The sequence below is a fragment of the Saccopteryx bilineata genome, chromosome 4 (genome assembly GCF_036850765.1).
Source record: "Saccopteryx bilineata isolate mSacBil1 chromosome 4, mSacBil1_pri_phased_curated, whole genome shotgun sequence".
In the NCBI taxonomy this organism is placed as follows: Eukaryota; Metazoa; Chordata; class Mammalia; order Chiroptera; family Emballonuridae; genus Saccopteryx; species Saccopteryx bilineata.
This window is the reverse complement of record NC_089493.1, coordinates 280,269,721-280,297,185: the sequence shown is the minus strand read 5'-3', so window position 1 is coordinate 280,297,185 and position 27,465 is coordinate 280,269,721. Positions and strand designations below refer to the sequence as shown.

The window sequence follows — 27,465 nt, the reverse complement described above, 5'->3', positions numbered from 1 at the left end:
GTTTCTGTTGGTGTTCTTTCCGTTTCTTGTCATTTGATCCTATCTGTTGGCATGCTTGATAATTTATGAAAAATTGGTGAGGCTCTGAATGATCTCATCTTATAGACAAGATTTATCTTCTCCTCTGGCAGATAGAGTGGCTTGATCACCCAGTCTACTCAGAAAATTATAAATTGAGGCTTGTTTTCATTTTGGTACTGCTCCTTCTACTTCTTGTTCATTCTGGGTTTTTTTGTGTGTGTGTGACAGAGAGGGGGGATAGACAGACAGGAAGGGAGATAGATGAGAAGCATCAGTTCTTCCTTGCAGCACCTTAATTTTCATTGATTGCTTTCTCTTATGTGACTTGACTGGGGTCTACAGCAGAGTGAGCAATCCCAGCTCAAACCAGCAACCCATGGGGTCACGTCTATGATCCCACGCTCAAGCCAGCGACCTCACACTCAAACTGGTGAGCCCACACTCAAGCCAGCGACCTCGGAGTTTCAAACCTGGGTCCTCTGCATCCCAGTCCAATGCTCTATCCACTGCACATGCCACCGCCTGGTCAGGCCATTCTGGTTCTTAACCCTTTGAGTAGTACAAACATTCATGTATTTCCTTGTGCCTCCTGACCATCCAGAGTATGATCATACATATACATCTTTAAACTTTGAGCTGGAGCTCTTCCCCAGGAAAGATGTCGAGACATCATCAGGCAGGAAAGCTAGCACTGGAACATATTCATAATATCTTGACAAATACAGTGTCTGATAATTAATATTCATCTTGTAGTGATAGTGATTTCAATGATGAAATAATTGATTCTTTGTCTGATGAAAGTTCTTCGGATCCTGGGCCAGCAACACAAGCAAAAAGGCCTTGTTTGACAAACCAGATAAACCACCTGTGCTGAGGAAGTGGATATCTGCAGGAAAATTTCTTCCAACAATTTCTCCTGTCTTTGATGATTCAAATTCAGGTATTTTTGATAGTTTTTCTTAGAATCTGGATGATGCTGATGACAACAATAGACTGGAAATTGAAATTTCCAAAGAGATTGTTGATGAAGGTTTTCTGAGCAAAAATGTGATTGAAATGAATATCACAAATTTATTCTTGAAAATACAGAAATAAAAGAAAAATCAAAGTTACACAAGTGGAAAGGAATTACTGCAGAAGATTTGTATGTTTTTCTAGCTCTTGTTATGTTGATGGGGTACATAAAAAAGGACAGACTGAAGGACTACTGGTCAAAAAATTCTTTAACTGAAACACCAATCTTTGGAAAAATTATGTCGTTGGATAGTTTTCAGCTGATGCTACGACTGTTGAACTTTTGTGATAACAATATTCAACCCCAAGGTGATCGACTACAAAATTAGGGCTATTGTAGACCACTTCAGAAGAAAATATAAGTCTGTTCTTTATCCATTTAGAAATTTGTACATCAATGAAAGCATTGTGGCTTGGAAAGGGCAGAGACCTGGGATAAAGATGTTCCTCCTTTGTGACTGTGAAACAAGATTTGTCCTTGACTGCATAGTTTATACAGGGAAGGAAACTGAGACTGAGTATGATGAAAAAGTTGGAATCTCAGGTTCTGTGGTACAGACATTACTTACTCCTTACACAGGAAAAAACCATAATGTCTACCTTGACAATTGGTATACAAGTCCTAATTTGTTTGAATATTTACATGAAAACGGAACTGGTGCTTCTGGTATCGTTAGAAAAAACCAAAAGGGAATGCCTGAGTTTCCTAAGAATATAAAAAAGGGTGAATGCATCTCAAGACACACTACAATCATGTTAGCTCAAAGATGGCATGACAAAAGAGAGGTCAACATGCTAACTACAATTCATGAGGACTTGATGATTGAAACTGGCAAAAGTGATTACACTACTGGGCAAAGCATTACCAAGCCACTAAGTGTGCTTAGGCATAATGAGAATATGGGTTTGATTGACAAGGCTGATAGGCAAATAGGTTTCACAGGAAATGTAAGAAAAACCATGAAATGGTATATAAAACTTTTTTCATGAAATTGACATTGCTGTTTTGAACTCATACATGTGTATCAGATGAAGACTGGAAAAAGACCACAGCTATATGACTTCAGACTGCAGCTCATTGACCAGCTTTTGGAGTAGTTTGTGAAAGAGAGGAAATCACCCAGAGGAGGCCGACCATGGTCAGTAGGAGACAGCCTTTGTCTTTCAGGGCGTCACTTCCCAAAGCCAGTCCCTGCAGTAGCCTCAAAGGATAAGCCACAATGAAAATGCTTCACATGTCAGCATACTACAAGAACGGGGGACAAAGGTGATGTGCATTGAATGTAACAAACCACTTTGGCTGCATCCATGTTTTAAGGAATACCACAGTTTGAAAAATTTTTAAACGTAAAGAATAAATAAAAATACCTATAAATTGTCCTAAGAATATCATCACATGCAAGTACATATTTGAGATTCTGCCAATAACAATACTTCTTTATTTACAGATGGGAGGTACGTAAGAATTGTATGAGATAACAAAAATTTTTATTTTAAAAATGTGTAAGGCAACATTAAAAAAGGCAAATTATGTTCTTATTTCCATAAATTGGTTATCAAACAAACATGATTTTAAGTCAATAAAACTGTAATCTGGAACTAATTTCATTTTTTTAAAAACAACTCACTCCAGGGGGTCAACAAGCATGAAAAAACTCACTACGCAAAGGGTTAAGACATAATCCTCCATGGATTCCAGCAAAGTATGAAACTACAAAGGCTAGAGAAAGAACCATTGAAAAGAAGAAAGCTAATCATTTACTGGAGGTTTTACAGGGATTAGACATTTTGCTTTCCCACTGGCTATAATGAAGAGACTAATAATATCATGAAACAACAGGTAGACTCCTTAGATGGGTATAGCTGTAGTGGGGCTAAAGTAGTCCTGGACTAAAGTCTGCAGTGGATGTACTGCCCCCCCCAAAAAAAAACCTAAAAGGACTCATGGAATTGAATGAGTCCTGAAAATTTTATCTGCATGCCAGAACAAAGTCCAACACTCTATGAATGAAACATTATCCAACAGTGTAAATTTTATAATGTCTGACATCTAATAAAAAATTACCAGGCATGCAAAGTAGCAAATAAGCCATAACAAGGGGAAAACCAAAATGATTAAAACAGACGTAGAAATAATATGGTTGATGGACTTAGCAGACAACAACATAAAACAGCTATTATCAATATAGTGAAAAATGTGAATGTTATGAGAGAAATAGGAGGGGGAAAAAAGAGCCAAATTGAACTTCCAGAGATGAAAGACTAATAAAGTGAAATTGGAGTATCACTAGGCAGGCGGCAAGGGAATCAGAAAAATAAATGTCTAAAAATGTTTCAAATTTGATGAAAATTCTAAATCCATAAATGTAAAAACAAAATAATTAACCAACTTAAGAGAAGACACATAAAGAAAAACCACACCATAATCAGATTGCTGAAAGTCAGTGGTCAAAAGAAAATCTTAAAAGGAGCCAGAGAGAAAGGACACATTACCCAGGAAGGAACAAAAAAGTAAGATCAGTAGACTTCTCACTATAAACTGTGCAAACTAGAAGACATCTCTTAATTACTGAAATGGAGAGACCTCTCTAAAACATTGAAAGGAAAACTTCATTCAAATTTTCTTACACTCAGTTAAAATATATATTTAGACATGTAGAGGAAAAGGGGATTTTCCACACTAAAAATAAATGAATAGAATATCAGACAAGACAAAGAAATAAAAGGCATCCATATCGGAAAAGAAGAAGTAAAGGTATCACTTTTTGCAGATGATATGATCCTATACATCGAAAACCCCAAAGAATCCACAAAAAGACTACTAGAAACAATAAGCCAATACAGTAAGGTCGCAGGATACAAAATTAACATACAGAAGTCAATAGCCTTTCTATATGCCAACAATGAAACAACTGAGAAGGAACTCAAAAGAATAATCCCCTTCACGATTGCAACAAAAAAAATAAAATACTTAGGAATAAACATAACAAAGAATGTAAAGGACTTATATAATGAAAACTATAAACCATTGTTAAGGGAAATCGAAAAAGATATAATGAGATGGAAGAATATACCTTGTTCTTGGCTAGGAAGAATAAATATAATCAAGATGGCTATATTACCCAAAGCAATATACAAATTTAATGCAATTCCCATCAAAATTCCAATGACATTTTTTAAAGAAATAGAGCAAAAAATCATCAGATTTATATGGAACTATAAAAAACCCCGAATAGCCAAAGCAATCCTAAAGAAAAAGAATGAAGCTGGGGGCATAACAATACCTGACTTCAAACTCTATTATAGGGCCACGACAATCAAAACAGCATGGTATTGGCAGAAAAATAGACACTCAGACCAATGGAACAGAATAGAAAGTCCAGAAATAAAACCACATATATATAGTCAAATAATTTTTGATAAAGGGGCCAACAACACACAATGGAGAAAAGAAAGCCTCTTCAACAAATGGTGTTGGGAAAACTGGAAAGCCACATGCAAAAGAATGAAACTGGACTACAGTCTCTCCCCCTGTACAAAAATTAACTCAAAATGGATCCAAGATCTAAACATAAGACCTGAAACAATTAAGTACATAGAAGAAGACATAGGTACTCAACTCATGGACCTGGGTTTTAAAGAGCATTTTATGAATTTGACTCCAATGGCAAGAGCAGTGAAGGCAAAAATTAATGAATGGGACTACATCAGACTAAGAAGTTTTTGCTCAGCAAGGGAAACTGATAACAAAATAAACAGAAAGCCAACTAAATGGGAAATGATATTTTCAAACAACAGCTCAGATAAGGGCCTAATATCCAAAATATACAAAGAACTCATAAAACTCAACAACAAACAAACAAACAATCCAATAAAAAAATGGGAAGAGGATATGAATAGACACTTCTCACAGGAAGAAATACAAATGGCCAACAGATATATGAAAAGATGCTCATCTTCTTTAGCTATTAGAGAAATGCAAATCAAAACGGCAATGAGATACCACCTCACACCTGTTCGATTAGCTGTTATTAGCAAGTCAGGTAATAGCAAATGTTGGAGAGGCTGTGGAGAAAAAGGAACCCTCATACACTGTTGGTGGGAATGTAAAGTAGTACAACCATTATGGAAGAAAGTATGGTGGTTCCTCAAAAAACTGAAAATAGAACTACCTTATGACCCAGCAATCCCTCTACTGGGTATATATCCCCAAAACTCAGAAACATTGATACGTAAAGACACATGCAGCCCCATGTTTATTGCAGCATTGTTCACAGTGGCCAGGACATGGAAACAACCAAAAAGCCCATCAATAGATGACTGGATAAAGAAGATGTGGCACATATACACTATGGAATACTACTCAGCCATAAGAAATGATGACATTGGAACATTTACAGCAAAATGGTGGGATCTTGATAACATGATACGAAGCGAAATAAGTAAATCAGAAAAAAACAGGAACTGTATTATTCCATACATAGGTGGGACATAATAGTGAAACTAAGAGACATTGATAAGAGTGTGGTGGTTACGGGGGGGGGAGGGGGGAATGGGAGAGGGATAGGGGGTGGGAGGGGCACAAAGAAAACAAGATAGAAGGTGACAGAGGACAATCTGACTTTGGGTGGTGGGTATGCAACATAATTGAACGACAAGATAACCTGGACTTGTTATCTTTGAATATATGTATCCTGATTTATTGATGTCACCCCATTAAAAAAATAAAATTATAAAATAAATAAATAAATAAAAAATAAAAAAAAAATTAAAAAAAAATAAAAAAAAAAAAAAGAATACATCAGCAGCAGACCCGCACTACAAGAAATGTTAAAGGAAGTTCTTCAGGCAGAAGGAAAATAATACTAGGTGGAAATTTAGACCTATGCAAAATAAAGTAATGAAAAGTGCTGGAAATTAAATGTATTTGAATAAATAGAAATTTTCTGTTTTTACAAAGGATGTATGTGTGTATGTGTGTTATACTACTTCTATAATATGTGGTGTTTGTGTATGTATATAAATATATAGCATTACTATTTCTCTATAGTATTTCCATGTCAGGCACAAGTAGTTGGAATTTGATAAAAATCAATACCATTTACATTTATATCAAAGGATGATATACATACATAGGGATAAAATTGCCAAAATATCTATAAGACCTAAAATATCTATTAGACCTAATTGCCTAATATCTATAAGATCCATTAGGCTTCAGATTTCTGGCCCTGCATGTAAGGAATCATCATTCTATTATAACAACAGTTAAAAAGCTGAACAAACTGAAAATATCAACAACTCTTCTTAGATCCATCAGAGAAGTAGGGTCACAGAGCAGCTACTTCCCCTGTAATTGGAGAGACAAACTGAGAATCACAACCTACTAGAATTGAAACTGAAACCCATAAGCGGAAACTTCCATGAGAACCAGTGTGGAGGTGTAGGAAAACCTAAAACTCTGGGGTGGGAGGATGGTTATAGAGGGAGCCCAATAGTTTTGAGTTTCACCTTCAGAAGCTCTACCAGGTCCTCACAGCGAATATTGAAAAAAAGTCCCCTCATGTTGACAGCAGAGAGATGTAAAAGGAACCTTTCAAAAAATTTCAGCCAGAGCTCTCTCTCAAGGAGGGCTGCCCTCAGGATCAACTTATCATAGCTTAACCTACCTAGGGGAAAGGAAATACTCCTGTTCTCTGTGGCCTTCCACATGGAAAAAGAAAAATAACCAAATTTAACCCCCTCTAGCCAAACTCTCATCTAAGAGAGGAAGAGGAGGGAACTGAGAAGTACGAGTGAAGTTCACATTCCAGGTGCAAAGACTCACTAAAAGAGATCTAATGATCTAATGATAGGACTAGTAGTAGAATGTTTCCCCTCCCCCCATGTCATACCACTACACAGATATATTACTGTTTCTGAAGCAGTGTAATGGTATACGAAAGTGGACTGGAATTAATTGTAAATGTGTTTTGCAAACTCTAGGTCAACCATAAAAAAGAAAAAAGAAGTAGTAGTGTAATTGATATGCTAAGGAGAAAAAATGGAATCGTATAAAATGCAGTTTTATTCATAAATGCCAAAACTTGGAAGCAACCAAGATGTCTGTTAGTAGGTGAATGGATAAATAACCTATGGTACACTCAGACAATGGAATGTTTACAATGCTTAAAAAAAAGAGAAAAGTGAGCTATCAAGTTTTGAAAAGATCTGGAAGAAACTTAAATGCATATTACCAAGTGAAGGGAACCAATCTGAGAAGGCTCCATACTGTAGGATTCCAACATATGGCATTCTAGAAAAGACCAAAAAAATGGAGACAATGAAAAGATAAATGTTGCCAAGGATTACTAGAGAGGGATGATGAATAGGCAGAGCATGGGGTTTCAGGGCAGAGAAACTACAGAGGTACCTTGAGATATGAATTTAATTCATTCTGTAGCCGAGCTTGTAAGTCAGTCAACTCGTGTATCAAACTGCCGATACTGGACCCGTGCGCCAATGCGCCAACTAGTGGCAGCTTCCTGAATCACGACTCGTATCTCGGAATTTCGCTTGGATCTTGAACAAAGATACGGACTGAGTCGCAGCTCATATCTTTAAAAAAAAATTGTATGTTGGTCTGTTCGTATCTCAAGGTACTACTGTATTCTATATGATACTAAAATGATGAATACATGTTGTTATGCATTTGTCAAAACCTATCGAATGTACAACATTAAGAGTAAACCTTATTGTAAACTCTGGACTTTGGGTGATAATGATGTGTCAGTGTAGGTTCATCAGTTGTAACAAGCATACCACTTTGGTACAGGATTTTGACAGTAGGGAGGTTGGGAAGGGTGGAGAATGAGGTATGAAGGAACTCCATACTTTACATTCAATTTTGCTGTGAACCTAAAACTACTCCCCAAAAAACCATTTTTTTAAGTACAAAGTATTGCTGAGAAAAATTAAAGGAGACCAAAATGTGTCTGCTCACAAAACTTAGGGGATCAAGGAACGTACAGAGACTCCAGTACTTTCAGTCTTTTGTATAGTGCATTTTCACCAATGAAATAAGTTGGTTTTGCATCTCATTTGCATAAACAACTTTTTTTACTTGTCATTTGCTTTTCTGATGTTCTTGTTTAATTTTTTAAAAAGTCAAATGCTTCTTTTTTTATTGCTTCATATTCATTTTGAAATATCCTGATTTTTGTGAGCAGTATAGTGAGATATGCCATATTCACAAATCAGAAAATTCTTTATTAATGTCACTTCACCCAAATTGTTCTGTACATTTAATGCAATCTCAGTCAGAATCCTAGCAGCACTTTTTGTAGAAAGTAAAAATCTGAAAACTTACGTGAAATGGAAAAGACAAAGATGAAAACAATGTTATAAAAGAAAAGGTCAGAAGAAGACATAAACAACCTGAGTTCAAGATATTTTCAAGCTATAGTAATTAAGACAATGCTGTTGGCATAAGGATCAATACATAAGTCAATAGACAGATTAGAAAGTATACATATAGCCATTGGTTTTCAACAAAGATACTAAAGTAATTTAATGGTGAAAGTCTTTTCAACAAATGTTGAAATAACCAGAGGAGAAAAGTGAACCTCAACTTGTACCTCACGTTATATACAAAAATAGCTTGGAATGAAGTATAGATCTAAATACAAAAGCTAAAATTCAAAACATCTATAAGAAAATTCATTTAGCAATTTTATGGACTTAATGAAATTTGTGTCAAGATTTTAACAAAACTTATAATTTAAATGGCTACTCATCAGGGTCAAATGGGAGCAGAGACAATCTTGACTCAAGATATTGTGTGACCGTAATCAGCATCAGTTATTGTTCATGCCTCAGTTTAGTAAATGTGTGGTAAATATCGCCACTGTAGTGATGTAGTGTAGTTGCAGAAGTAAAATTTTAATGGCTTTGTTATAGTCCTATATCTAGTAAGAATCAAAGTATCTTAATGCTTTTCTTATATGTTGTTTCATTTTTATGAAGCCAAGTTTTTGTGCTAGAGTGACTTTTTATATTTTGAAAACTTATGTATATTGTATACATATAGATAATATATTTGGATTCATTGTAAGTGGATCTCTACCAAGTTTTAAGGGTCCATTATTATTATTGGACGTCCGTGAACTTTTGGTCACATAATTAATTGGTAATACATGGGGCTTCTTGTGAATTTGGTTTTACACTTCCATTTCCCACACACACGCAATTATTAAATTAAGACATGTCAGTTGTGAATGTTGAGTTCGAAGAATTCTAACCATTGATTGTGTGTTTAAGCCTAATGCATGTTTAGTTCATTTTTGTTTTTAATTTCTTTTATCATTTTAGTAACGATGATGTTATATTGATTTCTGTGGCAAGCCCTAGTTTGACAACACCAATTACATCAAATCTAACAGGTATCTAAGTTGATTAAAATATGATCTATCAAATTAGAAAGCTTCAAATCAGTATTTTAGAGAACTGAATATTATCCTTTAATAAAATCCCACTCAAAAATGTTTTAATTTATATTTGATTTATATTACCTAAATAAATAACCTCTAAATCTTATTGAGGTTTCTTTTTAACCTGGTGTTTATCAATTTATGGTCTTTGTTTCTTTACTATTTGTTTAATGGCTTTGTAAGTTGTAAAACTACTTAACCTTTCATATACATTATTTTTACTTGTTTTCTCTGGCTTGTATTAGTGGTTTGTTTTTTGTTTATTAAGTTATTGTATAATCTACTTAAGATTTAAAATTTAACTACAGGGCATCCTTGGGTTCCGACATAGTTCCATTCCTACAATAGTGACGTAACCCAAATATTGGTGTAAATCAAAACACATCCTAGCCTAAGTCACTTACCTATCCTAATACAGTTGTAAAATCATAATTCTAGAACATAAAAACAGAACAGGCCACGTTACTGCATATTCTTCCACTGCACACAACCAAACTAGTTTGCCCCCATAGTTCATACGATGCTAACAGCATTAGCTGAAACACATCTCAGTTTTTTTAAGTTTTAATGGGAGTGTGCGTCATAAACATGAAACATTGTATGTTGCAACTGTCATAACCAGAGGACCCCTTGTATTCTTTAGTATCTTTGATTTTTTCAACATCTTTGAGGTGTTTTTTATAATACTATTGTTCTTTAAGTTTCTGTCTTCTTAAACCTATGTAAAAATCTTTAACCATAAATTTCCAATAAATTTTCTCTCAAAATAGCTCTCTTGTTGATCCATAATTTCTCATTCAGAATTCTCCATTTCCTTTTCATTTTTTATGATATATTAGAGCATTTGCATTTTAAATTCTGAAAGCTTTGCCTTCACTTATATAGCTACTTAATTGCCCCTCTGGTTTGGGCTGTTAATATTGTGAATACAATTGCTTAAAGGATATTAAACAATTTTGTTAGGTTTTCTTATTGGTTCTAGGAAGAATGCTCAGCCATCTTGGGTAGTCTAATCTAAAAATATCAAATAAAAAAATGTGTACATTTTCAAATTTATTCCCTCAAATACTATTTACAGATAGATTTTCAAGAGTTAATATAGTTGTGCGGTTACAGAAGGACATCTTTTGAACCAAAATCAGATTTTTTTTTTTTTACTTGGTCATCAGTCTTCTAGATATAAAGTCAACTGAGTTACTTTTTAGGATTGTATAATAAACAGATAATCAACATTTTAATATTATTGTGTTTCAATATATATAAAGTTGATAGATATTTAGTAGTTTAATAAACTTATCAAATGTTTATATTTTAATAATTTTCTTTCAGATACTAGAAAAAATACATCAGGAAATTCTAATAATTCACCTAATGCTGATACTGAAGTTATGGTAAGTAACAAATAATACCACTGAATATTGTTTATTTGAATATGTTAGTTCTAGCAACTTTAGTATTGCTACATGTTGTATGACTCAGCTTTGTTATTCATTCTTTGAAAGATTTGTTCTCTGAGAAATTAATGTCTGACTAGCTAGCATAGCCAGGTTCCAGCCTCACTTAAACATAAAAAAGCAAACAGCTAATGATACACATATTTTACAATCATACTTACCAAATTAACTTATTTGAATTCTGCCTAGTCATAGTTTCAGAAACTGTACAGTATTTCATTAATTGCTTTATCACAGGAGAGTTAAATTAAACCAATGGTGTATAATTATTGGGTCTGTAATCTTTATACAGCATCAGTGTAGTTAAGTCTTTCATGGACAGGCACAAAATGTTTGGCAAACCAGTGGTTGAAATCACTGAATTAGCCTGACCAGGCGGTGGGGCAGTGGGTAGAACATCAGCTTGGGACACTGAGGATTCAGGTTCGAAACTCTGATATCTCCAGCTCGAGCGTGGGCTCATTTGGCTTGAGTATGGGTCATGGACATCACTGCATGGTCGCTGGCTTGAGTCCAGGGTTGCTGGATGGAGCAAGGGGTCACTGGCTAAGCTGGAGCTCCCTAGTCAAGACACATATGAGAAAGCAATCAATGATCAACTAAGGTGCCACAACTAGGGGTTACTTCTCATCTCTCTCCCTCAAAAAAAAAGACTGAATTAAACCATAAAGACTTATAGAATGTTCAATTTCTAGCTTCTATATGGTAATTTAAAATGATATGTTTTATTTTTAAAAAATATTTATTTGCATTGAAGCAATCTTATTTCTTTAACCTAACTTTTTAGGCTGTAGAGAAAAAGAAATTTGATTCTGTGATTGATCTGACGAAAGAAGGCCTATCAAAATGTAACACAGGTAAAGGATTTGTCTTTTTTTTAAGGAGGGAAGGATAACAACTCAAAATGCATTTGACCTATTTGTGAAGTTTCAGTGTGTGTGTGTTGATATCTTTATGCAATTTATTTTGAATTTTTGAGGAGTTTATTAATTAGCTGGCTAGCTACATGGGGCACAATTCCAAATCATGTAGCTCTTTATGTAACTTTATCACTTGTTAAGATTAAGTAATTGCCCACAATCAGATTACACGACTGTTCTATCAATACAAGTTTCCCTCATGCTTACCTTTTGATAGGCACACCTGCTGTCTGCCCCCAGTCTCTAAACCCAGACAACCATGAATCCATTTCTACCTTTATAATTGTATTAGTTCATAGATGTTATATAAATGTGATGACACAGTATGTATTCTTCTGAGATTGGTTTCTTTCACTTAGCATAATTCCCAGGGGGGTCATCTGAGTTCTTGGGTGCATTAGTAGTATTACTTTTTATTGCTGAGTAGTAATAGTGCCCGGTATGGATGTATAATAGTTTATCCATTCACTCAGGGAAAGATATTGGGGCTATTAGGAATCTCTTTCCTACCTGTGGCACACGTGTTTTTTTCCTTAACCATACTGGCAGCAGTTATGAGAGGATACTAGGGTATGTAAACAAATCCAGCAAGAGGTACTAGGGCAAAAAAGGAGAGACTTTATTATCAAATAACAATTTGAAAACCAGGAAGACAAGGCCTGAGGTAGAAATCCAGTGTGTTCTCCTGGGACAAAGGAGAGGCGACTTTTTTTTTTTTCCTGAAGCTAGAAATGGGGAGAGACAGACAGACTCCCGCATGCGCCCGACCAGGATCCACCCGGCACGCCCACCAAGGGGCGATGCTCTGCCCATCAGGGGGCGATGTTCTGCCCGTCCGTCCGGGGCGTCACTCTGTTGCGACCAGAGCCACTCCAGTGCCTGGGGCAGAGGCCAAGGAGCCATCCCCAGCGCCCGGGCCATCTTTGCTCCAGTGGAGCCTCAGCTGCGGGAGGGGAAGAGAGAGACAGAGAGGAAGGAGAGGGGGAGGGGTGGAGAAGCAGATGGGCGCTTCCCCTGTGTGCCCTGGCCGGGAATCGAACCCGGGACCTCTGCACGCCAGGCCGACTCTCTACCACTGAGCCAACCGGCCAGGGCCTGAGAGGCAACTTTTTATGGAAAACTTCCCACCTACAGTTCTCATTTTAGCCTGCTTCATGTAAATGAGGTTTTCAAATTGTACAGTTCGGATTGGTTGGTATAAATTCAAATAAGGATACATTTTGTACAGTTCTGATTTGTTAGGGCGAGGCATAGCCTGTTGGTTGGATTACATGGAAATAACAATAAAGAACCTCTCTGTAGTGACTGCCTCAGGCAGCAGTGTAAACACACAGTGCATAGTGTTGGGAAACCCGAGTTCAGCTCATGGTTCTTCTCGTACTTAAGAGGCCCCTGTCAGTAAACAGCTATCAGTAGATACTTAGTTTTGAATTTAGGCCAGGTTAACCATGGGGAGTCCTAGTCCAACTCAATGGATGAATTCCTTCTTGGGGTTCACAGGCATAACATGAAAATGTAGAGGGAGAGTAACAGCAGTGCCCTGTTTCTTAGATTGAAATGAAAAGAAAGAGCCCTGCAGGTAGCTCAGTTGGTTGCAGCAACTTCCCAATGTGCCAGGTTGCAGTTTGATCCCCAGTCAGAGCACATTCAAGAATCAGCCAACACTGGGCATAAATAAGTGGGACAACAAATTGATGTTTCCCTCTCCCACACTCCCCTCTCTCTTCCTTTCTTTCTTTCTCTCTCTCTCTCTCTCTTCCCCCTAACCCCTTTTTATCTCTCTTCCCCTCTCCACCTCTCCCTCTCTCTTATATCAGTTTTTAAAATTTTTTTAAATAAAAAAATCAAATACAGTCTTATAAGGCTGTTAACTATAAAGTTTCATCTCTTTATAACTACATTTGAATGTTTATGATACTTTTTTGATGAAATGTTTGAATTTCACTTATTAGCATTAGTAATTTATGTAATATTTTTAAATGATGATTAGTATAGGAAGTATATAGTCCAGTTCCTTCTCCTCTTTCAACTGTGGATCCAACAAAAGTCAGAACCATTGGAATTCTAGGTACCTCATGATAGAATTTTAAAACCATTCAATTTCCTGTCTCAAGATGATTTGAGAAATGAATTGGGAGTCCATAATGAAGTAATCAGTTACTTTTTTAAAATTTTTATTAAATTTAATGCAGTGACATTGATAAATCAGGGTACATATGTTGAGAGGAAACATCTCCAGATTATTTTGACATTTGATTATGCTGTATACCCCTCACCCAAAGTCAAATTGTCTTCCGTCACCTTCTATCTGGTTTTCTTTGTGCCCCTCCCCTCCCCCACCCCCTCTCTCCTTCCTTACCCATCCCCCCCCCCCCCCGTTACCATCACATTCTTGTTCATGTCTCTGAGTCTCATTTTTATGTCCTGTCTATGTATGGATTCATATAGTTCTTAATTTTTTTCTGATTTACTTATTTCACTCCGTATAATGTTATCAAGGTCCATCCATGTTATTGTAAATGATCTGATGTCATCATTTTTTATGGCTGAGTAGTATTCCATAGTATATATGTACCAAAGCTTTTTAATCCACTCGTCCTCTGACGGACACTTGGGCTGTTTCCAGATCTTCGCTATTGTGAACAATGCTGCCACAAACATGGGGGTGCATTTCTCCTTTTGGAGCCGTTCTATGGTGTTCTTGGGATAGCTGGGTCAAAAGGCACTTCGGTTTTCAATTTTTTGAGGAATCTCCATACTGTTTTCCACAGTGGCTGCACCAGTCTGCATTCCCACCAGCAGTGCAGGAGGGTTCCCTTTTCTCCACATCTTCGCCAGCACTTATTCTGTGTTGTTTTGTTGATGAGCACCATTCTGGCTGGTGTGAAGTGATATCTCATTGTGGTTTTAATTTGCATTTCTCTAATGATTAGTGATGTTGAGCATTTTTTCACATGCCTATTGGCCGTCTGTATGTCCTCTTTGGGGAAGTGTCTATTCATTTCTTTCATCCATTTTTTGATTGGATTGTTTGTCTTCCTTGAGATTTATAAGTTCTTTATAAATTTTGGTTATTAACCCTTTATCAGATGTATTGTCAAATATGTTCTCCCATTGTGTAGTTTGTCTTTTTATTCTGTTCTTATTGTCTTTAGCTGTGCAAAAGCTTTTTAGTTTGATGTAGTCCCATTTGTTTATCCTGTCTTTAATTTCACTTCCCCATGGAGATAAATCAGCAAATATATTGCTCCGAGAGATGTTGGAGAGCTTACTGCCTATGTTTTCTTCTAAGATGCTTATAGTTTCATGGCTTACATTTAAGTCTTTTATCCATTTTGAGTTTATTTTTTTGAGTGGTGTAAGCTGGTGATCTAGTTTCATTTTTTTGCAGGTAGCTATCCAATTTTCCCAACACCATTTGTTAAAGAGGCTGTCTTTACTCCATTGTATTTCCTTACCTCCTTTGTCAAATATCAGTTGTCCATAGAGCTGTGGGTTTATTTCTGGGTTCTCTATTCTGTTCCATTGATCTCTATATGCCTGTTCTTATGCCAGTACCAGGCCGTTTTGAGTACAATGGCCTTGTAGAATAACTTGATATCAGGAAGTGTGATACCTCCCACTTTATTCTTCTTTTTTAAGATTGCTGAGGCTATTTGTGTTCTCTTTTGGTTCCATATAAATTTTTGGAATATGTGATTTATATCTTTGAAGTATGTCATTGGTATTTTAATTGGTATTGCATTGAATTTATAGATTGCTTTGGGTAATATAGACATTTTAATGATGTTTATTCTTCCTAACCATGAGCATGGTATATGCTTCCACTTGTTTGTATCTTCCTTGATTTCTTTTATCAGTGCTTTGTAATTTTCCGAATACAAGTCTTTTAGTCTCCTTGGTTAAGTTTACTCCTAGGTACTTTATTTTTTTGGTTGTAATAGTGAAGGGGATTGTTTCCTTAATTTCTCTTTCTGACAGTTCATTGTTGGCATATAAAAATGCCTCTGATTTCTGAGTATTGATTTTATATCCTGCCACTTTGCTGAATTCATTTATCAGGTCCAGTAGTTTTTTGACTGAGACTTTAGGGTTTTCTATATACAATATCATATCATCTGCAAATAATGATAGTTTTACTTCTTCTTTTCCAACTTGAATGCCTTTTATTTCTTCTTGTTGTCTGATTGCTGTGGCTAGGACTTCCAGGACTATGTTAAATAAGAGTGGTGAAAGGGGGCACCCCTGCCTTGTTCCTGATCTTAAGGGGATTGCTTTTAATTTTTGCCCATTGAGTATGATGTTGGCTGTGGGCTTCTCATAGATGGTTTTTTATCATGTTGAGGTATGTTCCCTGTATTCCCACTTTGCTGAGAGTTTTGATCATGAATGGGTGCTGGATTTTATCAAATGCTTTTTCTGCATCCATTGAAATTATCATGTGGTTTTTCTCCTTTTTGTTTATGTGATGAATCACATTGATTGATTTACGAATATTGTACCAGCCTTGCCTCCCCAGAATAATTCCCACTTGATCATGGTGAATGATTTTTTCCATATATTGTTGGATCCTGTTTGCTAATATTTTGTTGAGGATTTTAGCATCTATATTTATCAGAGATATTGGCCTATATAATTTTCTTTCTTTGTGTTGTCTTTGCCTGGTTTTGGAATCAGAATTATACTCACCGCATAAAAAGAGTTTGGAAGTCTTCCTTCCTCTTGAATTTTTTGAAACAGTTTGAGAAGGATAGGAGTTAGTTCTTCTTTGAATATTTGGTAGAATTCAGTTGTGAAGCCATCAGGCTCCAGACTTTTCTTTGTTGGGAGTTTTTTGATAACTGTTTCAATCTCATTTGGTGTAATCGGTCTGTTTAAGTTTTCTGATTCTTCCAGATTGATTTTTGGAAGATTGTATGTTTCAAGGAATTTGTCCATTTCATCTAGGTTGTCTAGTTTTTTGGCATACAGTTCTTCATAGTATTTTCTTACAATATTTTGTATTTCTGTTGTGTCAGTTGTTACTTCTCCACTCTCATTTCTAATTTTATTTGAGTCCTCTCTCTCTTTTTTGGTGAATCTAGTTAAAGGTTCATCGATCTTGTTTACCTTTTCAAAGAACCAGCTCCTAGTTTCATTGATCCTCTGTATTGTTTCTTTAGCCTCTATGTCATTTATTTCTGCTCTGATCTTTATTATTTCCTTCCTTCTACTACATTTGGTCTTTACTTGCTGTTCTTTTTCTAGTTCTTTTATATGCATGGTTAAGTTGTTTATTTGAGCTTTTTCTAGCTTCTTGAAGTGTGCCTGTAGTGCTATGAACTTCCCTCTCAGTACTGCTTTTGTTGTGTCCCATAAATTTTGAGTTGTTGTATGGTCATTGTCATTCGTTTCTAGGAATTTTTTTTATTTCTTCTTTGATCTCATTCTTAATCCATTTGTTATTTAACAACCTGCTATTTAGTTTCCATGTGTTTGAGAATTTTTGAGCTTTTCTGTAGTGGTTCATTTCTAGTTTCATGCCGTTGTGATTGGAGAAAGTGCTTGATATGATTTCAGTCTTCTTAAATTTGTTGAGACCACTTTTGTGCCCTAACATGTGGTCTATCCTAGAGAATGTACCATGAGCACTTGAAAAGAATGTATATTCTGCTGCTTTAGGGTGAAAGGTTCTGAAGATATCTATTAAATCGAGTTGATTTAGTGTGTCCTATAAGTCTGCTGTTTCTTTGTTAGTTTTCTTTCTTGAGAACCTATCTACTGATGTTAGTGGGGTATTGAAATCCCCTACTATTATAGTATTGCTGTTGATCTCGTCCTTTAAATCCATCAAAGTCTGCTTTATATATTTAGGTGCTCCTATATTAGGTGCATAGATATTTATAATAGTTATATCTTCCTGTTGGATTACTCCCTTTATCATTATGTAGTGGCCTTCTTTATCTCTTACTATATCCTTTGTTTTAAAGTCCATTTTGTCTGATATAAGTATTGCTACCCCAGCTTTCTTTTTTCATTTCCATTTGCATGAAATGTTTTTTTCCATCCTTTTACCTTCAATTTATGTGCATCTTTTGTACTAAGGTGTGTCTCTTGTAGACAGCATATGTACGGGTCCTGTTTTCTTATCCATGCAGCTACCCTATGTCTTTTGACTGGATCATTTAATCCATTTACATTTATGGTTATTATTGATATGTAGTTGTTTATTGCCATTTTATTCTTTAAAGCTGTATTCCTTTTTTGCTATATTCTTTTCCCACTTTGATCTGTTTAAAACAGGCCCCTTAACATTTCCTGCAGCATTGGTTTGGTTGTAATGAATTCCTTGAGTTGTTTTTTGTCTGGGAAGCTTTTTATTTCTCCTTCGATTTTAAATGATAGCCTTGCTGGATAAAGTAATCTTGGTTGTAGGTTCTTGTTCTGCATTACTTTGAATATTTCTTGCCATTTCCTGCTGGCCTCAAATGCTTCTGTTGAGAAGTCGGATGTCATCCTTATGGGGGCTCCTTTGTAGGTGATAGCTTTTTTTTCTCTTGCAGCTTTTAATATTTTCTCTTTATCACTTAGCTTTGGTATTTTAATTATGATGTGTCTTGGTGTAGGTTTCTTTGGGTTTCTCTTTAATGGAGTTCTCTGTGCTTCTTGAACTTGTGAGAGTTTCTCCTGCATTAATTTAGGGAAGTTTTCAGCTATGATATGATTGAACAAAGTCTCTATCCCTTGTTCTTTCTCTTTTTCTTCAGGAACCCCTATGATGCGGATGTTATTTCTCTTCATGTTGTCACAGAGCTCTCTAAGAGTTTCCTCAGACTTTTTGAGTCTCTTTCCTTTTTTCTTCTCTGCTTTCTTGCCTTCATTCAAGTTTTCCTCCAACTTGCTGATTCAATCCTCAGCTCTATCCATCCTGTTTTTAATTCCTTCGATTGTGGTCTTTATTTCTGATATTGTATTTGTCATCTCTGACTGATTCTTTTTTAATATTTCGATATTCTTTTTTATACTTGCTATTTCTTTATTTAGGTGTTCATATTGACCATCCATTGTTGTTCTAAGACAGGGGTCCCCAAACTACGGCCCGCAGGCCGCATGCGGCCCCCTGAGGCCATTTATCCGGCCCCCGCCGCACTTCCAGAAGGAGCACTTCTTTCATTGGTGGTCAGTGAGAGGAGCATAGTTCCCATTGAAATACTAGTCAGTTTGTTGATTTAAATTTACTTGTTCTTTATTTTAAATATTGTATTTGTTCCCGTTTTGTTTTTTTACTTTAAAATAAGATATGTGCAGTGTGCATAGGGATTTGTTCATAGTTTTTTTTTATAGTCCGGCCCTTCAACAGTCTGAGTGACAGTGAACTGGCCCCCTGTGTAAAAAGTTTGGGGACCCCTGTTCTAAGATCCCTAAGCATCCTTACAATCATCATTTTGAACTCCACATCTGGAAGTTTGATTATTTCCATATCACTCAGTTCATCTTGTGGTTTCATTTGAATTGCACTTCTTTGTCTTCTCATTATCTGTATTTGGGTGTTTTGTTTGTAGAGTTGGTTGAGTCTAGGCTTGGTGTTGTCTGCTTCCAGTTTTCAATTGTGTTATTTCTAGGTCTTCTTGGGTTGGTGTCAGCTACTATTTGTAATCCACTTTCGGATTTGGGCAGCTTTGAAGTCTTGATTTGTTTGTTTTCTTAACAGGTGATAGTCTTGTTTACTGATCTCAGCAGGGGGCTTCCTTGAAACTGTATCCAGGAATGCAATGGGTGTAACCTGAGACTCTGAAGGCCTCTTCCACCAACTAATCTCTCCGGGGGCAGGGTGTTTTCTCAGCTTCAGAAGGGGGAGGTATATCTCAGATCTCCATGGAGACCTGACTTACTGCCCCTCTTCCCCACTTCTTGTTTTCAGCTGTGTCTTGTTGCACTGATTGGAGCTGGAGAGATGTCTGGAGATCTCTGATCTGGATGCAATTCAGTTCTGTTTTGTGGAAGGATCAGTCCCTCCCCCAGCTATGGCCATCTCCAGCACGGATGAGTCAGCTTTTTTTAGGTCATCTGCTGCATTCCTTTGCCCCTCACAGTCTGTCCCTCTCTCTCTCCTTTCCACTTGGGAGATAGGTCTTTTCAACACACCTCGCTCCCTGGTTGCCAGGCAAGTGGCTGTGAGCAGTATTTTCTGCCCTTTTCCCTGGAGTGAGATCCCCTCTGGGCTCTCAGCCTCAAACCCCCCCATTCCTGTAAGCAGAGGAGATTCAGGCGCTCCCTACCAGGTTTGTTGTGGCTTTTTCTTTGCTCTTTGGTTTTTGAGAGCTGTTCTTGTAGTCCAGAGTTGGTTTTTCATGCTGATTTTTCCTAAATTGATTTGTATTCCAGTTTGGTGGTGAGAGCTGGGCGTCTGTGCGTCCGCCTACTCCGCTGCCATCTTCAGAGGCTCCCAGTTACTTTTTAATGATTAAGGTTTCTAAACTATATAATACAGGATTTGAGATACAGTAAAATAAAAAGTAAGGATAAAGATTAATTCAGTGCTTAACAAAATAAGCAGTACATCTAATTTAAGGACTTCAGGTTGAAATGTAGCAGTTGGAAAGATAAATCATTCTAATTCATGAGCTAACTCATGGTAATGCAGGTCTGTCTTATAGAATGTCCAGTTCTGAATAAGAGTCAGGTCAATTTCCCATATTCCCAGGCTTGATGAGTATTATCACCAGCTTACCCAGTTTCCCAAGCCAGAAGTGAGTCACTTTTGACTCTTAGCTCTGCCATAACTTATTGTGTATTGCCATAGCTTATTGCGTATTTCTGCCCTAAATTATTACTTTAATGAATCATCCAAGCTGCCACTAAAATATTATTTCTTATATACATATCTACATGTGTTTTTATCTTTAGAGTGAATGCTAAATTCCTTAAGATATACAAATCCTTAATGTCTTAGACCCTGAAAACTTTTCTAGCTTCATTTCTACAAACTGTTGAAAGAGGGAATGTGGTAGAAAGTCATATTTGATAGAATTTTTTTGTATGAAAGTATACACTTGAAAATTTAAAGGTTATTTGTGTCAGCTCTTGTGATAATTAACTTACAGATTATAATTTTACAAATCTAGTTTTAATCAATTATACCAGTTTAAAAAGGCTGTACAGACTCTTAAACAATTATAATCGTAAAGTCGTTACCTCTTCCAAAAATGTTTTTTAACACCACTAAATAAAGTGACTAATAAAATTGATTTGAAACACAATGCTGCCTGGCTTGTGGTGGCTCAGTGGATAAAGCATCTACCTGGAATGCTGAGGGCACTGGTTCGAAACCCTGGGTTTGCCCAGTCCAAAGCACTTAGGACAAGCAACCAATGAACAACTAAAGAGAAGCAACTATGAGTTGATTCATTTCATTCCTCCCCACCCCCCAGCCTCCTCTCTCCGTGAAATCAATAATACAATCTTTAAAAAATAAAAAAGACCTGACCTGGGGTGGCACAGTGGATAATGCATCAACCTGGAATGCTGAGGTCACCAATTCAATACCCTGGGCTTGCCTGGTCAAGGCACATATGGGAGTTAATGCTTCCTGCTCCTTCCCCCCTTCTCTCTCTCTCCACCTCTCCCCCCTTCCACCTCTCTAAAAGAAATAATATTTAAAAGAAAGGAGAGAGAGAGCCTGACCTGTGGTGGCACAGTGGATAAAGCATCGACCTGGAATGCTAAGGTCACCAGTTCGAAACACTGAGTTTGCCTGGTCAAGGTACATACGAGAAGCAACTAGAATGAGTTGATACTTCCTATTCCTCCCCTTGCCTTTCTCTCCCTCTGTCCTCTCTCTAAATTCAGTAAATAAAATCTTTTTAAAAAGAAAAGAAAAAAAAACAAATACTCTTAATTATCCTTGTCTGTCAAAAGAAAAATACAAATAAAATATTTCATTTGGGGAGGTTCATAAAGTATATTAAATAGTATATCATTGGCCCTGGCCGGTTGGCTCAGTGGTAGAGCGTCGGCCTGGCGTGCAGAAGTCCCGGGTTCAATTCCCGGCCAGGGCACACAGAAGTGCCCATCTGCTTCTCCACCCCTCCCCCTCTCCTTCCTCTCTGTCTCTCTCTTCCCCTCCCGCAGCAAGGCTCCATTGGAGCAAAGATGGCCCGGGCGCTGGGGATGGCTCCTTGGCCTCTGCCCCAGGCACTGGAGTGGCTCTGGTTGCAACAGAGCGATGCCCCAGAGGGGCAAAGTATCGCCCCCTGGTGGGTGGGCCGGGTGGATCCCGGTCGGGCGCATGCGGGAGTCTGTCTGACTGTCTCCTCCTCGTTTCCAGCTTCAGAAAAATACAAAAAAAAAAAAAAAAATAGTATATCATTGCACACACAATGGATCTAAAATGGTTTTTACTGCTTATTAGATGTGCTCATATGTCTGAAATGTTTAGAAGTTAGCATTCTGCCAGCCCTACAACTTATCAATGTGAATCCCCTTTTCTTACTGTCCCCATATATACTCTTCTTAGTTTTCAAACCATTCTTGCACCTACTGAACCCCCTTTCTCTTCCTCACACCCACATTTTCATTATTTCCCCCCTTCTTTTCACCATCTCTTTTTCTTCCATTCTCCCTTCTGTCCCTTCTCCTTCCTCTTTTCCTCAGTCCCCAATTCCTACCCGTCTCATTCCCTCTAGGTTGACGCAGACCTCAGCAGTGGAGATTCCTTCATTCCTAGTCTGCATGATTTGTAGTTTGCTTTCCCAGGACTGTGTGTATCACGTATTTAAACGGGACTATAAATAACTCTGTGTTTGCAAACATCCTTGTTGACCTGGTAGCAGATTCCACCTCTATGACCAGCAAGCAGGGAGCCCTCTCCCATGTGTCATTTTTCCTGGTTCCCAGTTACATAATGACTTAACTTTAACTTACATGGGAAATTTCTGTTACATTAAAGGAAAATTCTCTGTATTTGGTAACTTTGGATCTTGAACTTTTATCAAAAGTTTATCTTCACAGTTTTATAATTTTAGCTCCCATTTAATTACTATGCATGACTTGAACTATTCTTTGCTTAAAGGCTAAAGGATTGATTATTGCAGATAAATTTAACTTCTTAAACCTTGTATTGTTCACAGAAAATCCAGTATCCGTGCTAGAGTCATCCATGAAGTCTGTTTCAATCTCAAAAGAGACAACCACAGTGGCACAAAGTGCAGCCCAGGTACTGATGTGAAATGCTCTGTAAGGGATAGTCATTCCAAATTAAGTAGAAATGGAAGTGCCATTTTACTCATGAAGGAATATTTGGGTCACATTTTAGCTTCAAAAGCACATTTATGGGCATTCTTAAATGTGTTATTGTGAGTCTACTTACTGACACAATTAAAATAATTTAATTGAATTTTCCAGAAGCTATAGAAATTAAAACAGATACAATTTTTTACTCAACAAATTGGAAAAAAAAAATTTTTTTTATTTTAGGTAAGAGAACAGGAGATAGTAAGACACACTCCTGCATGCACCCTGACTGAGATCTACTCAGCAGCCGCATCTGGGCCAATGCTCAAGTACCAAGCTTTTTTTAGTGCCTGACGCTGACATGCTCACTGGGACCAACCGAGCTATCCTCAGTGCCTGGGGCTATGCTCAATTGAGCCACTGGCTGCAGGAGGGGAAGAGGGAGAGAAGGGGGAGAGGGACGGGTAGAGAAGTAGATGATCAATTACCTTGTGTGCCCTGACCGGAAATCAAACCCAGGTTGTCCGTATGCCTGGCCAATGCTCTATCCACTGAGTCACCGGCCAGGGCCAGAAAAGATTTTTAATAGCAATAGCCATTATCGATACAGTGAAGGGAAATGGGTTCTCGTATACTCATGCTTTTCATGTAAATTAGCACAATGTTTGGAAACACAGTTTGGAAATGAGATGGACTATCCAGAATGTCTGGGACATATCCATTCTAGATTAGTGATGTTCCAGAGTGTAGCAATCTTAACTCCAAAGGAAGATCATGCTTGAAGAGACTGGGTCCAGCCTTACATATTCTTGAAGCATCCTTTGTTCTTATGATTTTGATAAATGGATGGGAGAATGGAAAATAGTATATTGTAGAACTGTAAATTAACCACTTTAAAATAATTAGAACCCACCAATTCAGCTTGCTAAACTTTTCATAAATGTGTTTCAGGTTCCTAAACCCTTTGAGTATCTGCCCCCTCTCCCAGCACCACCAACTCTACTGCCCGAACTGGTAGACAAACTTCGAGACACACTTCCTCCCCAGAAGCCTGAGCTCAAATTGAAACGGGTGCTGAGACCCAAGGGCATTGCCCTGACTTGGAACATCACCAAAATCAATCCGAAGTGTGCTCCTGTGGAAAGCTACCACCTCTTCCTGTGCCATGAGAATCCCAGTAACAAACTGATGTGGAAGAAAATTGGAGAAGTTAAAGCTTTACCACTCCCAATGGCCTGTACTGTATCTCAGTTTTTACCTTCCAACAAATATTATTTTGCTGTCCAATCAAAAGACATTTTTGGGCGATATGGACCATTTTGTGATGTAAAATCTATCTGTGGGTTTTCTGAAATTTGTATCTAAAAGAAAAGACTTGAATAATTATATATTGTACTATATTTTGGGAGGGTTTTTTTTCATATTTAAGTTGTTTACAATGTTCTTCTAACACTGTTTTCTGTCTTAAATGACCAGTTAAGATTGTGAACCCTTTATATAGGGACAGCCCACTTCCCTATGTTGTAGTGGTCTCTAGTTTCATGAATTTCTGATTCACTAACTGCTTCCAAAGGATATATCCAAAACATACACTATCATGGATCCATATCACTAAGCTGTGCTGTGTACAATACTTTTGGTGACTATGGAGCTGCTGCTGCTATCAGAAACCCTAGGATACAAGCAACCACCATTTCCTCTGTTAACAACCAAATTTTGGTGGCCTCCTTGTGGTCATTATAGGTACAGGGAAAGCCAGCTCGTTACTGAGGACAGATCATCCCTGGGTTACATCTCCAGCAAGCTTCTATGAAGATATGTTCCCACTCTGTTGAAATTCTAAGGGCTATTTGTGCCCCCACCTCCTTTTTTTGTTACATCAATCATTTGGGGAAATAGTCATCTGTTCACATACCTATATATACAATAAAATTAGTTAAGCACTGTTTGCTGTGCACACAAAACATTCAGCATCTTTTATAAAAGCTTTAGCCAAACCTATTTTAGTTGAGAAAAATGGAATTGTCTGCCTTAGATTTAAGGCTTTAATTTGCTGGCTCCCTAGTGCTGCCCTTTGCTTATTTCCTGGCTACCATTATTACTTAAAGAAAGAATCTAACACTGTCCTGTGCATACCTCTACCTGAGAGAGTACTGGGTGGAACTGGCTATAGCCCACGGAACTCAACAAGTGAACAGACTCGCTAAGCATAAGTTAAGGCCCAGTGGGACAAACTGGGATGCTGAGAACACAAACTGTTAGTGTGAAAGATAGTCTATTCAAGAGGCATTCTTTCTTGGTACATTATGACAGTTCAGGCCTCAGAGGTGCTGGGATGTTTTTGAAATGAACAGGAATTAGTTATCCTTGGCATTTTGTGGATGCCTTCACAGCTTAAGTCATAAATAAAGCTGTTATTTTTCAGTCTCCTCTGTCTTTCCTTTTTGAAACATTACGACTAAAAGAGCCAGATTCTGAACTGAGTGTGGTGAGATGAGCTGCCCTCTCTGAGGTCCCAGGCTCAGCCAGGAGGGCACCCTCCAGCACAGTCAAGGGCTTCTCTTGGGGGAGAATTGTACTCTTCAGTTGGCATAACTAACATTCACTCGCTAAGTGAAGCCCAAAGACTTTACACCATAAACAAGGCTTTGGTGTGCAACGTGAAAGTGAAACTACATCCCCAACATGCACATCTGCAATACTGATAGGCGTAACCTTAGGTGCAGTAATAGATGGGAGAAAAGATGAGAGCAAGCATCTTTGTAGCGCAAAAGAATGTTTTGCCTTTAGGAAGAATCAGAGTGTATGACCAATAGTTGCAGCCATCACAGCCGCCTGGCCCGTGCAGGTTCTCATTCGATTCAGATCGTAATGAAACAACCGAGCCAGGAAATGGTGGGCCCTTTTCTTTATTCCTAGCGTCGCACTCATCTGGCGCAGAAAAACACACGGGCACCAAAACCCACTCATTCAGCGCTCACAAAACTGACACATCCAAGTTTTCCCAGAATCAAGGGCCCTACTAGCCTCACTCAGTCCCCTCTGCACGCCTCCATCTTGCTGCCTGCCTCTCTGCAACCACCACGTGGCCTCTCTCCCCTACAGCAACGTGGTCTCCTCTAAAATGGCCTCCTAGCTCCTCCTTTTAAAACTTTGGGGTAAAAATCCCTCCTCCAGCACAGTAGCATAACCAAGTCCCTTCCCAAGCAGGAAGGTAATTCACTGTATCACCTGGGTGATGGCCATTCTCGTGGGTAGCACCATTTTTAATAAAAGTGAGCAAAACCAGAAAATACAGATTTTACAAACTTACTTGCCCAACACAGAGTCTCCGATTAGTGCACCAGAAGAGAGCTAGCCTCAGGACAAGAAAGGTCCAGTACATAGTACAGAGAGCAAACACCCCAGCCCAGCCCAGGAAACACTTTGTACTTTTGGCGAGAAAACTTGATGCCTCCGAACTGATGAGCTAAATTGAATAAATTGAGAAAAGGCTATGGGGTAACGTGTGGAATCACCAGGGAATTGAAAGACTCAGGCATGGGGAACAGGAAGGGGGGAGAAAAACCACTTTGCAACAAATTCATGAGGTTTAATTTAAAACCTGAGACAGTTTATGCAATTCATGTTCTACCACATAATTATATGTTGACATTTGTCCATGCCTGACCAGGCAATGGCACAGTAGATCAAGCATCAGCCTGAGACAACCAGGTTCAAAATCCCAAGGTCGCCGGCTTGAGTGTGGGGTCTCTGGCTTGAGTCCAAGGTCACTAGCTTGAGCAAGAGGTCATTGGCGCAGCTGGAGCCCCCTGGTCAAGGCACATATGAGAAAGCAATCAATGAACAACTAAGGTGCCGCAACGAAGAATTGATGCTTCTCATCTCTTTCCTATCCTGTCACTATCTGTCTCTCCCTTCCTCTCTCTCTCTCTCTCTTCCCCTCCCTTTCTAAAATCAATTACAAAAGAATATGCCACATTGGTTTAAGGATTATATTGAGCTGAAGGTAACTGAGAAACAGAAAACACAGGAAGAGCTCTCTGACCTCCACCACCTCCTGCCTAAAATCAAGGCATAACAATATAAATTAGTAAAGATGACATAAATTTCCACTTGTAAAGGTGTTCCCTGCTCCAGTACCAGGAAGACCCTAGATCAGTGGTCCCCAACCCCCAAGCCGCGGACAGGTACAAATCCGTGGGCCATTTGGTACCGGTCTGCAGAGAAAGAATAAATAACTTACATTATTTCCATTTTATTTATATTTAAGTCTGAGCAATGTTTTATTTTTTAAAAATTACCAGATTCCCTCTGTTACATCTGTCTAAGACTTACTCTTGACACTTGTCTCGGTCACGTGATACATTTATCCAT

General features: G+C 37.8%; 1 protein-coding gene across 1 annotated transcript in view; it reads left to right on the top strand.

Annotated features, from left to right (window-relative positions):
* ATF7IP2 (activating transcription factor 7 interacting protein 2) overlaps nt 1-25,082 on the top strand; it is a 76,306-nt gene extending 51,224 nt beyond the window's left edge. Inside the window, exons 7-11 of the mRNA XM_066278252.1 lie at nt 9,385-9,455; nt 10,833-10,894; nt 11,745-11,814; nt 22,986-23,071; nt 24,040-25,082. Of these exons, the coding sequence (XP_066134349.1) occupies nt 9,385-9,455; nt 10,833-10,894; nt 11,745-11,814; nt 22,986-23,071; nt 24,040-24,453 (703 nt within the window). The 3' untranslated portion in view covers nt 24,454-25,082. The remainder of the gene's footprint in view (nt 1-9,384; nt 9,456-10,832; nt 10,895-11,744; nt 11,815-22,985; nt 23,072-24,039) is intronic.
* The last annotated feature ends 2,383 nt before the right edge of the window (nt 25,083-27,465 follow it).